We start from the raw sequence: 18770 nt of genomic DNA on the forward strand, positions 1-18770 counted from the left end.
TCTGGTGGAGGCTGAGATGGATCATCCACTCGGCACTTCTGGCTGAAGATTGTAGCAAATGCCTTATCTTTTGCACTGATGTGCTGGTCTCCCCCATCATTGAGGATGGGGATATTTGTGGAACCTCCTCCTCCAGAGAGTTGTTTAATTAGCCACCACCATTCATGATTGGATGTGGCAGGACTGCAGGCCATGCATAGAGAGCCCTGCATACAGTTCTGGTCATCATATTACAGGAAGAATGCGATTATGCTGGACAGGGTACAAAGGAGATTTAAGCGTATGCTGCCAGCAATAGAGAATTTTAGCTATGAGGAAAGATTGGATTGGCTGCAGTTGCTTTCCCTGAAACAGAGGAGGCTGAGGTGTATAAAATTATGAGAGGCCTAGATAGGGAGTACCTATTTTCATTACCAGAGAGGTCAATACCAAGGGGCATACATTTAAAATGACTGGTAGAAGGATTAGAGGGGAGTTCAGGAGAAATGTTATCACCCAGAGGAGGGTGGGGTTCTGGAACTCTCTGCCTGAAAGAGTGATAGAGGCAGAAACCTTCACTGCATTTAATGAGTACATGGATATGCATTTGAAGTGTGCATAACCTATGGGGCTGCAGCCCAAGAGCTTAGAAGTTATATTAGACTGGATAGCTCTTTTTGGTCAGCAGACATGATGGGGCGAATGGCCTGCTTTAATGCCATAAATTTTCTCTGATTCTATATTACTACTTTCAGCTGCCATCCTTTTTCTCAGCAGTCATCTATCTTGGCCTCCAGTAGCCTAGCAACAGCACTCTCCAATCCACTAGGGTGTCTGTGCTTTAATTTCTATAGTTTCTTGCTGTTTCTGATGAATTACAACACCAAGGAGGATCTGCATGAACATTTAGTACATTAACCTGCAGAATTTGAAAATCAGTCTTCCTATGGCACACTAACACAGCATTCCCGTTCTTGCTAGATAACTTGGGTTAAATGTGAATATAACCAAAAAAATCTCCATCGCCTGGCAGGTTAGCAGTCGAAACAATGTCACACAGAAGTAGAATCTTAATGAAAAAGAGTGGGGTGAGTGGGGAAAGATTATATGTCATGTGTCTAATTCAACCCAAAGCCTATATGCTAGTTTAACACATTATTATGAGCAATAGCAACATTAGAAACGTTTGCGAACAATTTAGCAAATTCTCAAATGAAAGAATTGATACAAAAAGTACTGAGGTTATCAACATTCAATCTATCGTATGACAAAAATACCACAAAAGGCTGAGGAACTCTTTTAAAAAATAGAAATACAAAAAGTATACAAATATTTTAAATCTGTGCGGGATAAATACTTGCCTTCTGTGTGACTAATAGAATGTAAACTAAATGTAAAAAGTTATGGGCATACATCTTGCAAGTTTGCAACAACCAAATCAAAAATAGTGTAGGGGTAACATATGGTCTGCCATATTGCCATCCCCTGCAGAAATGGTAAATGCCATAAGATTTTACCTGAAGGGTGATAGTATTCTGCAGAACTATCAAATGATTTTTAAAATTGTAGCTGTCAGCATCTCTCAGTCAACTCTTTGCTTCTTGACATACAGCTGTTCAAAAAGAACTGGGAGCTCTCCTCATGTTACAACACAGGGACCCATATTTAAATCAAAATATGGCAGATGCTGGAAATCTGAAATAAAAACAGAAAATGCTGGAAATACTCGGCAGAACTGGCAGCATCTGTGGAGAGAGAAACAGAGTTAATGACCTAAGCACACAGTCTCCACAGATGCAGACAGACCTGCTGTGTATTTCCAGCATTTTCTGTTTCTAGCTTACATTCATATTATTTTACTGGAGTTTTTCAATGCTAAGTCACTGTGATTCTCTCTCCCTTACAATTTTTTCTTTCCTTCTATTATAATACACATACTTTTGTTAGAAAGTGAAAGCCACGCATGATAAATTTAGATGACATTGTTGGTTCAATCAGCATTATTTTAATGCTGGTAATAACATTTTTTTGCTAGCATTAAAATACGAAATGGAAAATACTAGTCCATGGAAAGCTCTTTCTTACTTCATTGTTAACAACTCTTTTATATATTTATATTCCTTGCATCGCAAGAATTTTGTGATAAAAAAATCCACTGTGAAGTCTCATCCTCCTATTACTTAGTGCAACAAGCTGCAATTTTTACTAAAAGAGCTTTACTGTATAGCAGTATCCAAAGGCTCAATATTCAATTATCCCGAAACAAATCAATTTCTATCAGTGACACAGCACAGGAGGCCATTTGGCCCATCATACTGGCTCTTTGAAAGAGCTACAATCCCATTCCTCTGCTTTTTCCTTCATGCAGTGCATTCCAGTTCATAACGGCTTGCTTCATAATTTGTTTTCTTCATGTAACCTTCTGGTTCACTTGTCAACTCCCTTAAACCTTTGTCCTCTGCTACCAACTCTTCTGCCACTATTTACTCGATCAAAACTCTTTATGATTTTGAACACCTCTATCAAATCTCCCCTTAGCCTTCTCTGCTCTACAAAGAACAATTTCAAGTTTCGCTAGTCCTTCAATATAACTGAAGTCTTTCCTCCCTGGTACCTTTTGAATAAATCTCTTCTGCACCCTTTATAAGGCCTTGGCATCATTCCTAATTGTGTGGTGTGCAGAATTGAACACTTCAGCTGAGGTCTAACCAAAAATTAGAATGACTGCCTTGCTTTGGTCCCACATGCCTTTCTTTATAAAACCAAGGATCCCATATGTCTTTTTAATAGCCTTATGAACTTGTCCTGGCAGCTTCAAAGACTTGTCTATGTATATCCCAGGTCATTCTGTTGCTGCAAACCAATTAAAATTGTACCCTTTAGCTTGTATACACAAATATGACACAATGTGATATACAACAAATAAGCGATTCAGAAACACTGTTAGACTGAATTTAATTTAAATTTAAAGAGGCAATAATTCAGCTTAAATATGAAAATGATTGATGTAATCTGATACAGTCAGATAATCTATTGTATACAAATATCATTCATTTTTATGACAAGTTGTTTCATTTTCTAATAATAAGCACTAGAAATGTGCTTTAAAGCATGTTTCAAACACTGGCTATCCAGTACTATGCACACATTTTAAACAAAAATCTTTGGGTTTTTTTTTGAAAGCCTATGAAGTGACTATCATTCAAGTTAACAGGTGATGTAGAAATCTGCCAAACAACAAAGATGTCATAAAGCACTAATATGTTTCAATTCTCAAGACTGATATTTTTGTGTTGATATTCACAAAATGTACCATTGTTTCAAACAGTAATTCAGATTAACTACCCTACAGGCACAAAACACATAACCAGGTGGACAGGCATGCATTTATGTTTATTCTTAAAACAGCATTTAAAGTTGCTGGTCATAATTAATACTTAGAAGTGCTGCAGAGAGTGGGAAATATTCCAAACAGAATGCAACAGAAGAGAGAAAGACCAATGGTGGTTTGCTTTATGAAACAGATGGAGTGTCATGCATGAGGTTCACTAATTAATTGACGAGCTCGCTCAGGTTATTACATCATCTGCAATGGTTCTGTTAAATTGAATAACCTGCCTGTTTCATTTACAAAAACTTCCCTCAATGTGTTTATTAATATGGTCATAACTCATTTGTAATTAAATTCTCATTCTATCATCCAGTATTTTCAGTCATTTTAAGTATTTTAACTTCTCGACCATTCAGTAAAATCAGAAGAGTTCCCAAAATTTTATATAGAATTGGGAAAAGCTATTACATTTGTTTCAGTTATTTTAATTAGATTAGCACTAAATATCATAACTTACAGGAACTCTGGTTGAACACCACAGTTTGCTTTGTGGTTAAAATATCAAAATCAGCTGTAAATGAGAATAGATTGTTCTACTGAATACTTTAAAATGTATTGAAATGTCTTTAATAACAACTTGCATTTACCTTTCACTTCTAATGCATTAAAACGTCCCACGGTGCTTCACAGGAGCATTATTAAACAAAGTTTGACAAAAGAACAGGTTTAAAGAGTGTCTTAAAGGATAGAGAGGTGGTGATGCAGAAGGTTTTGGGAGGAAATTCCAGAGCTTAGGATCTGGACAACTAAAGGCATGGCCACCAATGATAGAGGGAATAAAATCGAGGAAGCACATGATGCCAGAATTGGAAGAGTGCACAAATCTCAGAGGTGGAAGAGGGGTTAAGCCCATGGAAGGGTTTGAAAATGAAATGAGAATTTTAAAATCAAGCCTATACAGAGCGGAGCCAATGTAGGTCAGTGGATACAGGGGTGATGGGTGAACAGGACTTGGTGCAAGTTAAGATATGGGCAACAGAATTTTGGATAAAATTGAGTTTATTTAGGGTGGAAGATGGAAGGCTAGCCAGGGCAATTTTGAAATAGTTTAGTTCAGAGTTAACAAAGACACACTTGAGGGTTTTGGCAGCAGATGAACCGAGGTACGAGCAGAGTTGAAAAATGTTAGAGGTGGAAATAGGCACAGAAACATGGTCGAAAGCTCGCTACAGGGTCAAATACAAGATTGCAAATGGTCTGGTTCAGCTTCAGGCTGTTGCCAGGAAGAGGGATGGAGTTAAAAGCAAAAAACCACGGATGCTGGAAATCCAAAACAAAAACACCTGGAAAAACTCAGCAGGTCTGGCAGCATCTGTGGAGAGGAGCACAGTTAACGTTTCGAGTCCGAATGACCCTTCAACAGAACTATGGCTAGGCAAAACATGATTGGAGGGATTTAAAAATGGAGTTGCAGGAAAGATGGGCACTGATTTGGGAGGCAACAATATGTTCAAGGGCTTTGGAATGGCAAGAAGGGTTTTCACCTTTCCCACAGTCCTGAAACAGCTGTTACTAAAATGATTAATAAAATCCTGTGCGACTGCCACCATGGTAAACTGTTGCTCTTCATCTTTCTTACCCTGTCTGCAGCCTGTGACACAGCTGACCACACAGTCCTTCTCCAACTGACTAAATCAATTTTCTGCTGTAAGTGTTCAAGTCCATCTCTTTAGATTCAAGGGATCAGAAAAGGCGGCCATACCAGCAAAACAACCAGGGTGTGGGAGAATAATGGTTTTAATGTGGACAAAGGCTTCCAAAGCGGAGGTGAGGATCTGATTGAGCAGGTTGGTACCCGCAGAAATTGTGGTGAATGAAGAGCTAAAGGCTAGACAGTTGGGAATTTGAAGTGCAGTGTTAAGTGACTTGGGGACACTTTTTCCTGGGGCAGACAAAGAAGGAAGTGGGATATAAGTGGAGCGTGATAGAAGGAAGTGATCAGAGATGGCCCTATCTGTGACTGACATAATAGCTGTAGAGCAGCCACATGAAATGGCAAGGCTAAGGGGATGGCCATGAATATGGGTAGTGGAGTTTATATGTTGGAAGGGATTAAAGGGGTTGCGTGGGGTGGGGGGGTGGGGGAGGAAACGCAGTGAACCTGGAGGAGACAGAGCATGATGAATTGAAATGGAGTGAAATCACTGAGGATGAGAAGTTACTTGGTGCAGATGGTAAGGTAGGAAAGAAGTGGAGATATCTTGCTGACAAACCTGACATGGCACTTGGGTGGGTAATGGAAAACAAGGATTTTCAATGAAAGGTAAAAAAAAGCTTCATGGAGGGGAAGGGGGGGTGGGGGAGTGTCATCATCCACTAATCAGGTCTCCGTTAAGGTCATGATTTCGATGTAATCATCCACAATAAGCTCATGACCGGCAAGGGCTTTGTTCACAAGTGAATAAGTATTCTGGGAGAAACGTGCAGAGGAGTGGTGATAGGTGATCCGCTGGCAAATTCCAAATGGTCAGCAAGATTAGCACTCAGCGAATACACTGCAAGAGAAGGTTGGCTAGAGAGTAAGGTGGGGCAGCGGGAGTTGCTGCTCATAAAGAGGCAGGAATAAGAGCCTTGGCAGGCCCTTCGGAGGCTGCCAAAAGAGGAATAGAGGGAAGCAGTGGGCAAAACAAACACGGAGTCAAGTCTGGGATAGCAGAAGCAGAGTAGGAAGGTTGTGCAGTGATGTAGGATTGGGGTAGGGATGTAGGATTACGGTAGGGATGTCAGAGGGCAGAAAACCCAAGAAGGGAGAAAAGGAAGGTGGCACAATGACAGAAGACGCTAGCCTAAGAGGAATAAAGGAAAAAGAGGAAACAGAAGGAGCCGGTTTGGGGTGAGCCTAAACGTGCACGAGCTTTTGGCATAGGAAAGCTCGTTACAAAGGAGTAGTAACATAGCAAGATTAGTAGAGATATATCCTGGTAATAAATGGGGAAGAGAGAGGAGACAATAGGTGGAAGTTCAGAGTTAAACTCAGAGTCCCATGGTGGAATAGAGTTGGTATGGTAAAGGTAGAGTCAGCTTAGAGAATCAATTAACTAAAGTCGAGGTTTGGAGACAGGCAGAAGGGTAAGTGAATCCTGAAGTTACTGATCATATTAGATGAGTGCCAAGATCAATAATTAAAATTATGACTCCAAAAACTTCTTTAATGCTACATAAAAGTCTAGCCTCCAACACCAATTAAAATTTTGCTCTGGATCCAAATTTCGGGCCACAATATTGGCATAATATGCCGGTTTGTAAAGGCTGCTGTTTTTCATAGAAACTTAGAAACTAGGAGCAGGAGTAGGCTATTTGGTCCTTCGAGCCTGCTCCGCCATTCAATATGATCATGGCTGATCCTCTATCTCAACACCACATTCCCACTTTCTCTCCCTAGCCCTCGATTCCCTTAATATCCAAAAAATTATCAATTTCTTTCTTGAATATACTCAGTGACCTGGCCTCCACAGCTTTCTGTGGTAGAGAATTCCATGGATTGACCACCCTCCGAGTAAAGAAACTTTTCCTCATCTCAGTTTTAAATTGTCTGCCCCGTATCCTGAGACTGTGGCCCCTGGTTCTAGACTCCCCAACCAGGGGAAACATCCTCCCTACATCTAGTCTGTCTAGCCCTGTTAGAATTTTATATGTTTCAATCAGATTCCCTCTCATTCTTCTAAGCTCGAGTGAATACAGGCCCAGTCGAACCAGTCTCTCCTCATATGACAGTCCTGCCATCCCCGGTATCAGCCTAGTGAACCTTCGCTGCATTCCCTCTATGGCAAGTATATCCTTTCTTAGGTAGGGAGAACAAAACTGCACACAATACTCCAGGTGTGATCTCACCAAGGCCTTGTATAACTGCAGTAAGACATCCCTACTTCTGAACTCAAATCCTCTTGCTATGAAGGCCAACATACCATTTGCCTTCCTAATTGCTTGCTACACCTTGCCTGTTTACATTCATTGGCTGGTGTACAAGGACACCCAGATCCCTTTGTACAACCACATTTCCCAATATAGCACCATTTAAATAATACTCTGCCTTTCTGTTTTTCACACCGAAGTGTATTACTTCACATTTATCCACGTTATACTGCATCTGCCATGTGTTTGCCCACACACACTTGTCTAAATCACCTTGAATCCTCCTCACAACCCCACCCAGTTTTGTATCGTCAGCAAACTTGGAAATATTGCATTTGGTTTCTTCATCCAAGTCATTTATATATTACGTGAATAGCTGGGGCCCAAGCACTGATCCCTGCGGTATACCACTAGTCACTGCCTGCATCCGGGAAAAGACCCATTTATTCCCACTCTCTGTTTCCAATCTGTCAACCAATTCTCAATCCATGCCAGTATATTACCCCTGATCCAATGTGCTTTAATTTTGTCCACTAGCCTCTTATGTGGGACCTTATCAAAAGCCTTCTTGAGATCCACATACACCACATCCACTCATTCTCCCTTATCTATTCTACTAGTTACATCCTCAAAAAACTCCAGTAGATTAGTTAAGCATGATTTCCCTTTCATAAACCTATGCTGACTTTGTCCAATCCGATTAATGCTTTCCAAGAGTTCTGTTACCACGTCTTTTATAATAGACTCTAGCATTTTTCCCACTACTGATGTTAGGCTAACTGGTCTGTAATTCTGTTTCTTCTCTCCCTCCTTTTTTAAATTGTGGGGTTACATTTGCCACCCTCCAATCTGTAGGAGCTGCTCCAGAGCCATTAATTTCTCTAGCACATTTTTAAATTAATACTGATTTTCTTCAATGCCTCCCTCTCACTAGACCCTTGGTTCCCTGACATTTTTGGAAATTGTGTCCTCGTTTGTGAAGACAGAACCAAACGACTGTTCAATTCTTCTGCCATTTCTTTGTTCCCCATTATAATTTCCTCCATTTCTGACTGCAAGGGACCTACATTTGTCTTTGCTAATCTTTTTCTCTTCACATATTTATAGAAGCTTTTACAGTCAGTTTTTATGTTCCCTGCAAGTTTACTTTCATACTCCATTTTCCCCTTCTTGATCAATCTTTGTGTCCACTTTTGCTGAATTCTAAACTGCTCCCAATCTTCAGACTTGCTGCTTTGTCTGGCAGTTTTATATGTCTCCTCTTTGGATCTAAAACTATCCCTAATTTCTTTTGTAATCCATGGCTGAGCCACCTTTCCTGTTTTATTTTTGTGCCAGACAGAAATGAATAATTATTGTAATTCATGCACACATTCCTTAAATATTAGCCATTGCCTCTCTGCCGTCAACCGTTTTAGTAAAGTTCCCCAATCCATCATTGCCAACTCGCGCCTCATACCCTCGTAGTTCCCTTTATTTAGATTCAGGACCCTAGTTTCAGATTCAACTTCTTCACTCTCCATCTTAATGAACAATTCTACAATTTTATAGTCGCTCTTCCCCAACGGACCCTGCACAACAAGACTGTTAATTAATCCTTTCTCACTGCAAAATACCCAGTCTAGGATAGCCTGCTCTCTAGTTGGTTCCTCAACGTATTGGTCTAAAAAACCATAACATACACACTCCAGGAAATCCTCCTCCACAGTATTATTGCTAGTTTGGTTTGTCCAATCTATATGTAGATTAAAGTCACCCATGATTACAGTTGTACCCTTATTGCACACGTCTCTAATTTCCTGTTTAATACCTTCCCATACATCTCCATTACTGTTTGGGGGCCTGTAGACAACCTCCACTAAGGTTTTCTGCCTCTTGGTGTTTCTTATCTCCACCCAAACAGATTCCACATCATGATTTTCCGAGCCAATATTCTTCCTCACTATCGCATTGCTCCTTTACTAACAGTGCTACACCACCTCCTTTCCCTATTTGTCTGTCCTTCCTAAATATTGAATACTCCTGGATGTTCACTTCCTATCCTTGGTCACCCTGCAGCCATGTCTCCGTAATTGCAACTATATCATAACCACTTATATCTATTTGCGCTGTTAATTTATCTGCACTGGAGTGCTGCTTTGGGCTGCAGCAGAGTGCTTAAGTTGGAGTTTGGTGACTGAGGGAGTTTGGTGACGAGGGAACGAGGTGATCCTTTGAGTACCGTGAGTACGGTCGGGTAGATACTTACTACTTTTATCGCTTATAGTTTTTAAGGTCTTATTTTGTGGTTCATTGTTTGTAAGGGATATATTCTGTAATAACGAGGAGCAGGGAAGAAGGGCCCTAGAGTAATTGATATTATTTGATAATAAGTATCTTCCAAAAGGTTTAATTTAATTTAAAGGGGTAAGTCATAGCAGGAGAGCTCAAAGCCGTGGTGTGCTCCTCCTGCTCTATGTGGGAAGCTGGGAACATTTCCAGTGCCCGGGGCCAGCATGTGTGCAGGAAGTGTCTCCAGCTGAAGCTCCTGGAAGCCCAGGTTTCGGAGCTGGAGCGGCGGCTGGGACACTGTGAGGCATCCGCAAGGCAGAGAGTATCGTGGATAACACATACAAAGAGGTGGTCACACCACAGGCTTAGAGGCCACAGGCAGGAAGGGAATGGGTGACCACCAGGCAGAGCAAGACGACTAGGCAGGCAGTGCAGGAATCTCCTGTGGCTATTTCCCTGCTTTGGATACTATTGAGGGGAATGGCCTCTCAGGGGAAAGCAGCAACAGCCAAACTCGTTGCACCACAGTTGGCTCTGCTGCACAGGGTAGGAGTAAAAAGTGTGGGAATGCAGTAGTTATAGGGGATTCAGTTGTAAGGGGAATAGATAGGTGTTTCTGTGGCCGCAAATGAGACTCCAGGATGGTATGTTGCCTCCCTGGCACTAGGGTCAAGGAGGTCTCAGACATTCTGAAGGGGGAGGGTGCACAGCCAGTGGTCGTGGTATACATTGGTACAAACGACATAGGTAAAAAAAGGGATGAGGTCCTAAAAGCAGAATATAGGGAGTTAGGAAGTAAGTTGAAAAGTGGGACCTCAAAAGTAGTCATCTCAGGATTACTACCAGTGCCACATGCTAGTCAGAGTAGAAATAGCAGGATATATCGGATGAATATGTGGCTGAAGACATGGCGTGAGGGGGAAGGTTTCAGATTCCTGGGACATTGGGACCAGTTCTTGGGGAGGTGGGACCAGTTCTTGGGGAGGTGGGACCAGTTCTTGGGGAGGTGGGACCAGTACAAACTGGAAGGGTTACACCTGAGCAGGACTGGGACTGATGTCCTAGGGGGAACATTTGCTCGAGTGGTTGGGGAGGGTTTAAACTGAAATGGCAGGGGATGGGAACCTATACAAGGAGTCAGAGGAGGGGAAATCAAGGACAAGAACAAAAGACAGAAAGGGGAATAAGAAAAGTGATAGGCAGAGAAATCAAGGGCAAGAATCAAACAGGGCCTCAGTGGAAAATGGTGGGAACAGGACAAGTAATGTTAAAAAAGCAAGCCTTAAGGCTTTGTGCCTTAACGCGAGGAGCATTTGCAATAAAGTGGATGAATTAACCGCGCAAATAGATGTAAACAGGTCTGATATAGTCGGGATTACGGAGACATGGCTGCAGGGTGACCAGGGATGGGATCTGAACATCCAGGGGTATTCAGTATTTAGGAAGTACAGACAAAAAGGAGGAGGCGGTGGAGTGGCATTGCTGGTTAAAGAGGAAATTAACGCAATAGTGAGGAATGATATTAGCTCCAACGATGTGGAATCTATACGGGTAGAGCTGAGAAACACTAAGGGGCAAAAACCGTTAGTGGGGGTTGTATATAGACCCCCAAACTGTAGTGGTGATGTTCGGAATGGCATTAAACAGGAAATTAGAGACATATGCAATAAAGGAACATCGGTAATTATGGGTGACTTTAATCTGCATATAGATTGGTCAAATCAAATTAGTAACAATATCGTAGCGGATATTGGAGTGGGATGGTTTTCTGGACCAACGCATTGAGGAACCAACTAGAGAACAGGCCATCCTAGAATGGGTATTGTGTAATGAGATAGGAATAATTGGCAACCTAGTTGTGTGAGGCCCCTTGGGGATGAGCGACCATAATATGATAGAATTCTTCATCAAGATAGAGAGTGACGTAGTTGATTCTGAGACTAGGGTCTTGAATCTTAATAAAGGAAACTATGATGGTATGAGGCACGAGTTGGCTATGAAGGATTGTGAAATATTACTTAAAGGGATGACAGTGGATAGGCAATGGCAAACATTTAAAGAGCACATGGGTGAACTGCAACAATTGTTTATTCCTGTCAGGCGCAAAAGTAAAACAGGAAAAGGTGGCCAACCCATGGCTTACAAGGGAAATTAGAGATAGTATTTGATCCAAGGAAGAGGCATACAAATTGGCTGGAAAAAACAACAGACCTGAGGATTGGGAGCAGTTTAGAATTCAGCAAAGGAGGACCAAGGGGTTGACTAAGAAGGGGAAAATAGAGTACGAGAGTAAGCTGACTGTAAAAGTTTCTATAGGTATGTGAAGATTGGTGAAGGCAAATGTAGGTCCCTTACAGTCGGAAACAGGGGAATTTATAATGGGGACTAAAGTTTATCTCTGCTTCACTGATGATTTTCAAGACATTTAGTAAGAGGCTGTTTTTTCTACTATCCCAGTGTTGCATCCAGGTTCTGCTTTAACCTATTATCAAGCTAATTTTGTTCACAAATGAAGAGTAGCTAACTGGAAAAGAAAGATATTCAGACTAAAATATATTAATGTATACAAAGCTAAAAATGCTAATGAGAAAGTACTTGAGCCCAATTAGAAATGCAGGAGGTTCTGCAACCGTGTCATCATTAAGATATACAATGAATAGCATCTGCTATTATCTTCTGTCAGTTGTGTCACATGTAAAGTTTACAACTGTGGCTGAGCTTTCACCTGTGATTTCCAAGGTCCTGCATATGAAATTGTGATCTAGAGAGGGATCATCAGTATGGTGATAAAAAAAAATAAACTAACATGGATTGCTCTGGCAGAATGTTTTTTCTCATCTATCCAGAATCATCCTTTTCCTATCACGGGAAGAATGAAAGCAGGAAGCTACAGGTCAGTTAGCTTAACATCTGTCACAAGGAAAATGCTGGAATCTATTATTAAGGAGGTTATAGCGGGGCACTACGAAAATCTCAATGCAATCAGGCAGAGTCAACATGGTTTTGCGAAAGGAAATCACGTTTGACTAATTTCTTGGAGTTCTTTGAGGAAGTAACAAGCAACATGGATAAAGGGGAACCCATGGTTGTGCTGTACTTAAGATTTTCAGAAGGCAGTTGACAAGGTGCCACATCAAAGGTTACTATGCAAAATAAGAGCTCACAGTGTAGGGGGTAACAAATTAGCAGGGACAGAGGGTTGGTTAACTAATAGGAAACAGAGAGTAGGCATATGTGGATCACTTTCAAGTTGGCGAGATGTGACGAGTGTCACAGGGATCAGTACTGGGGCCTTAACTATTTACAATTTATATCAATGACTTGGATGAAGGGACTGAATGTATGGTGGCTAAATTTGCTGATGATTCAAACATAGGTAGGAAAATATGAAAACTACGTAAGGAATTTGCAAAGGGATATAGGTAGGTTAAGTGAGTGGGCAAAAATTTAGCAGATGGAGTATAATGTGGGAAAATGTGAAATTGTCCACTTTGCAGGAAGAATAGAAAAGCAGCATATTATTTAAATGGAGAGAGATTGCAGAACTCTTGAGGTACAGAGAGATCTTGGTGTCCTGGCACATGAATCACAAAAAGTTGGTATCAGCAAGTGATTAGGAAGGCAAATGGAATGTTGTCATTTACTGCAAGGGGATGTAATATAAAAGTAGGGATGCTTTGCTGCAGTTGTACAGGGCATTGGTGAGGCCATATCTGGAGTAGTGTATACAGTTTTGGTCTCCTTAAGAAAGGATATAAATGCATTAGCAGTTCAGAAAAGGTTCACTTGATTGATCCCTGAGATGGGGAGCAGGGTTATCTTGTGAGGAAAGGTTGGGCCTGTATCTATTGGAGTTTAGAAGAATGAGAGGTGATCTTATTGAAACATACAAGGGTACTTCCCAGGGTGGATGCTGAAAGGATGTTTCCCCTTGTGGGGGAGAACTAGAATTCAGGGACACAGTTTAAAAATAAGGGGTCTCACATTTCAGACAGAGATGAGGAGAAACTTTTTCTCTCAGAGGGTCGTGAGTTTTTGGAACTCTCTTCCCCAGAGAGCGGTGGAGGCAAGGTCTTTGAATATTTTTAAGACAGAGGTAGACAGATTCTTCACTAACAAGGGAGTCAAAGTTTATTGGGGGTAGGTGGGAATATGTGGTCAAGGCCACAAACAGATCTTTCTGAATGGCAAAGCAGGCTCGAGGGGCTGAATGGCCTATGTCTGCTCCTAATTTGTATGCAAGTTCATATTAAGATCAAGACAAACAGACATAGGTTAATTTGTTTGGCATCTGCCTGTTCACTAAGGTTGCATAGTATTACTTTATATTATGACACAAGAGGGAAACTTGAAACAACTGTCATAATCCATTTTTGCAATTTGTAATTTCGAGATGCAAACTTTGAATTCAGTAGGAATAAGATCGAGTCTCGTGGTTTTTATATAAAACTAAATTAAACATTTATTAATTTAACAACAGATTAAACACATACACATGGCTACAAATTACTACTATAATAATTTTTTAACAAATCCCCAAATTAATCACCCCCAGGCAAATCTCCACTAAGGCAACAGCAACCCATAGACTTTAAGTAGACACCAGGCAAAACACATTTGACCGTACGAATTCCGAATGAGGTTCCTTTGCATGTTGGTTGGAGGCATACAGGCTCCTTAGGCATACCTCACACATACAAACTCCTTTCTTTTATATACCTAGCTTTCCCTTTGAATGTAAATTTTCCATTGTATCACTAGGTCTATTGAACTTCAGCTCGTCTAACAATAAAACCCCTTTCATAGCACAATTTTATTAGTAAGCTGAAAAAATAAACTCATTGTTTGGCTTCTTCTAGCTAGGTGCAAGATTTTACCCACAGTCTTGAATGGTTTATTCAACAAATGCAAATGAACACTTTACCTTACTGTTCACCCAATTAACATGTCAAAACTACTATACATCAAAGCACCCAGACTGGCTGGCTTTAATCCAATAAGACACAGACAGGAACACACCTAGACACAGACGCTCACTAGAATTCCAATTTAAAAAATAATTTCCAATAACATTGTACACATTAGTATCTCTTCATGACACTTAATAATCAATAAACTTATGTTCTTACATTTTGGCAAAAGACATTAAACAAACCCTAAAACATAGATTAACATGTGACAATGTATTTTGCTCTATCATCTTGTATAAAACAAAACAATATTTTATTCAGGTAATTTTCAAAGATATACTGTGCAACAAACAGTAAACTCCAATAGTACAGCTCTTTTAAAATCAATTCTTGACACATGTATGAATGTACAGCAATATAAAATGCATTGAAACGCATTAAGTCACTAGCAGATTTAATTATGATAAAGATGAAAATTCTCTCTTTGCCCGGTTTCATTCTCCAAAGCATATTTTTCACAAGGACAATTTTCCATTTGAGTATGTTTGGATATCAACATATCCTCCTGTATATATTCAACATATATTGCATAATTTAGCTTAGATTGCTTCGCTTCTTTCTTCCTTCCAAAATAAATTTCTTCACCCTCCTCTGCATTAAATTGCATCTGCCATGTGTTTGCCCATTTCACCTTGGGCTTCAGCTTTGCTGATAAGCCTTTAATGTAGCACTTTATCAAACACCTTCTGGAAATCCATATACACATCAATTCTAATACCCTCATCAATCCTCTCTGTTACCTCAATGAAAAACTTAATTAAATTAGTTAAACATGATTTGCCCTTATCAAATCCATGCCGGCTTTCCTTAGTTAATCCACATTTGTCCAAGTGACTGTTAATTTTGATTATCGTTTCTAAAAGCTTCCCACCAGTGAGATTAAACTGACTGGCCTGTGGCTGCTGGCTTTATCTTTACCCCTAAGTTTGCTACTATCTTCTTCATTGGTAACTACTTGTCTGAATGTTGTTTCATCTGCAAACTTTGAAATAATGCCCAGGTCATTAATATATATATATAAAAAAGAGCACTGGTCCTAATAGTAATCCCTGAGGGACATCACCGCATATCCTCCTCTCCTCTGTAAAACAACCATTCACCTCTTCTTGCAGCTTTCTGTACTTTGTACCCATATTGCTGCTGCCCTTTTAATCTCTTGGCTTTAGTTTTAAAATCCATACACACAACATCAATCATACTACTCTCATCAACCCTTCCATTACTTAAAAGAATCATAGAAAGGTTACAAACAAAGAAAGAGGCCATTTGGCCCATCATGGCCGTGTCAGCTCTCTGCAAGAGCAACTCAGCTAGCCCCACTTTCCTGCCTTTTCCCTGTAGCCCTGCAGGTTTTTCCTCTTCAGATAATTATCCAATTCCCTTTCGAAAGCCAGGATTGAATCTGCCTCCACCATACCCTCCAGAGCCTATCCACTAGCTGCATAAATAAAGTTTTTCTTCATGTCATCTCTGGTGCTTTTGCCAATAACTTTAAATTGGTGCCCTCTGGCTCTCAATCCTTTCTCACTGAAGAACTCAAACATGTTCGTCAAACATGATTTACCGAATGGTTTTCCAAGTGACAATTAGTTTTGTCCTAGATTATTGTCTCAAAAGGTTTTTCACCCCTCATTTTAGGCTGACTGGCCTGGAGTTACTTTGCTTTTCTCCTCTCTCTCTATGACCACAGATGAACATCTGCAACCCTCCAGTCTTCTGTCCACTTCCATATCTATGAAGAACTGGAAAACTTTGGCCACTCTTACTTCTCTCGACAATCTAGGTTGTGTTCCATCCAGACTGATGTGCTTCCCCATTTTAATGCTGCCAAGCTTTTAAGTACTTCCTCTTCCTCTGTTTTTATGCTTCCTAATTTCTCAAATACATCCTCCTTTGTTAATATACACATCAACTGCACTACCTTTATTAACCATCTCCATTTCTTAAGATTATTGGTGAGTAGATGTCCCTTAAAGGATAACTCCTTCCACCATCTATTCTATTCAATTTACTAATCATTGGGAGGACATCAATGAGATTATAGTTATCCTGTTTTACACTTTGATAAGTAGATTCTAGTGTCATAGCTTTACAGGAACAGCTTGGCTAAGGGAGCTGAGAGTTCTGGTGTGACAATATTAGAAAGGCAGGTCCCTTTAAGAGTAAACCAAGACAAGTTTCAGAGTGAATTGAGAACAGGTGATGCTCATTGAAGCTTGTACTTAAGAGCTAGGTTTTTCCACAGTAGGGAGGTTTTTGCTTCTGGGCAGGGAATTGATCCAGAAGGGAAGACTGGAAATTGTGCTGAACTTTGGTTGAACAATAAAACAGTTGTGATTCACAGAATGTCTTCTTGCTGCCTGATTCAGTAAATGGATATCCACCTATTAGACATGGTGCACATGTTTTGAGTACTATAGTCGGGATTTTTTCAGAGTTTCAGAGTTTTTCCTTGCCTAACTCAGCGACACCAATTGGAGGGCTCTTACCACCTTCCTGCCTGAAATTTGCTGGACTTTCCATCATGTCTATATTTGAATCTTCAATTAAATTAACCGTGGGGTGAGAAAATAATACTGCTACATAAAGATGGCAGTATCAATTACCAAACATTCAAATTACAGACTACCAGTAACTAAAATAGGAACAAATTCTAATCAGGAAAGCCTATTATTTTCATCAATCAATCGCTATCCCAAGGCTACTGCTGCTTTCCCCAAGTTTACTATATTTTCCTTCTCTAATGGCCTTATCAGTTTTCCCAATGCTATTAACTACCAACCAATGCATTTGAGCCATTGATGAAAGTATTAATCATCAGTGACTATTGCAAAATTTAATTTGTTTTTCAATATCCAGAATCTCAACTGTGATACAAGTAATATTTATTTCCTAATCAAACATTTTTAACCAAATCAGTCAAAAGATAATTACTTAGATGTCTATAAATTTTTCAAGGCAATTGGTACTACTATATAACTATCTCTTGTGTTGTTTTATGCTAAATCGAACAAATAGGAGAGCCCTAACAATGAATGAATTACCTGTTTTGAATAACCTCCATAAATGACCACGTTGCCATCTGCAGTGGAAGCCATTTGACAACCTGAACGAGGGCATGGACCAGTCCCAGAAGGAAATAACTTTGACCACGTGAGTGTATCCAGGTTAAAGGAGTAAACGTCATTATAATAAACAAAATCCCTGAAACAAAAAATGTTTATTAAACTTTTTCTGTCTGAATAATGAGCAGCTAACTTTTTAGTGTAATATTTAAAACTGCATTTGTATTTATAATTGCAGTTAAACTGAAACATCAATTCTTCCTTGAAAAGAGAATGTTTTGTAAATTTCAAGATAGAACAAGCCAATTCTGAGATTAAAAATAGGCAAACAGCACTTTAAATAGAAAAACACTTAGAAATAACCTGGAGAAGATTCACTGGGTATCAAACTGTCACCATATATTTGCAACAATAGTATTATATTCCTATTACTACAAAGATTGGAAAACATTCAATTTTATCCTACTGGAAGCATAACTTCTCCATACTTATGTGAAACTGAAACAGTTCTATAACTTCATGATTTCACTCTTGCTAAGGACTATGAATCAACTATATCTGCATTACTGTCAATGTAGATTATAGAACAATATTTTCCATGCTACACATTGATGTTAACCAGATATAGTTGGAATGCCCTAACTTTAAGGGTCATTTTCATTGTATTTCCCCAAATTTGGAACAGCATTTCTAAATTTTAAAATGCTCTTGGGAGAACTACAATTCTTTTTGAGGTCACAGGGGTTGGGTGAAAGGGAAGTATAGATAACACTTATTTTTAATACTCTTTCCAATGAAAGGAATTAACATATATTATGACAGTATTTTAAGTCTTATTTTATGTATTATGAAAATATAATAAAGTCTTGAATTCTGACTGAGAAATCTGATAAATCCCACTGACAACCTTGAGCTTTTATTGAGAATCAGTTAGACATGTAGCCGTTAAAACATGCGTTAAAAATGATGTAGCACAACTTCCAATAAAATAATGGGCACTTCAATGAAAGCCACATGTTGATAACAGTCATGATTGCACAATCCCTCTGTGCAATGAAACAGCAACTTACATTGTTACATGAGCAAGACACAGCAAAGGTAGTGCTGGATATGTTTATTCTGAATGAGACTTGCACAATTAATGCCAGTTGATATAAACTGTCTATCTCTTTCACAAATGTAATTAATTCCTCCCAAGGAAGTGATATCATAGTATAATCCCCTGAAATAAATCATTAGTGG

General features: G+C 39.7%; 1 protein-coding gene across 1 annotated transcript in view; it reads right to left on the minus strand.

Annotated features, from left to right (window-relative positions):
• Positions 1-18770, minus strand: part of klhdc4 (kelch domain containing 4) — a 99684-nt gene that overhangs the window by 37812 nt on the left and 43102 nt on the right. Inside the window, exon 7 of the mRNA XM_078544422.1 lies at positions 17508-17667. Within this exon, the coding sequence (XP_078400548.1) occupies positions 17508-17667 (160 nt within the window). The remainder of the gene's footprint in view (positions 1-17507; positions 17668-18770) is intronic.

The sequence above is a fragment of the Cetorhinus maximus genome, chromosome 6, assembly GCF_964194155.1.
Source record: "Cetorhinus maximus chromosome 6, sCetMax3.hap1.1, whole genome shotgun sequence".
NCBI lineage: Eukaryota > Metazoa > Chordata > Chondrichthyes > Lamniformes > Cetorhinidae > Cetorhinus > Cetorhinus maximus.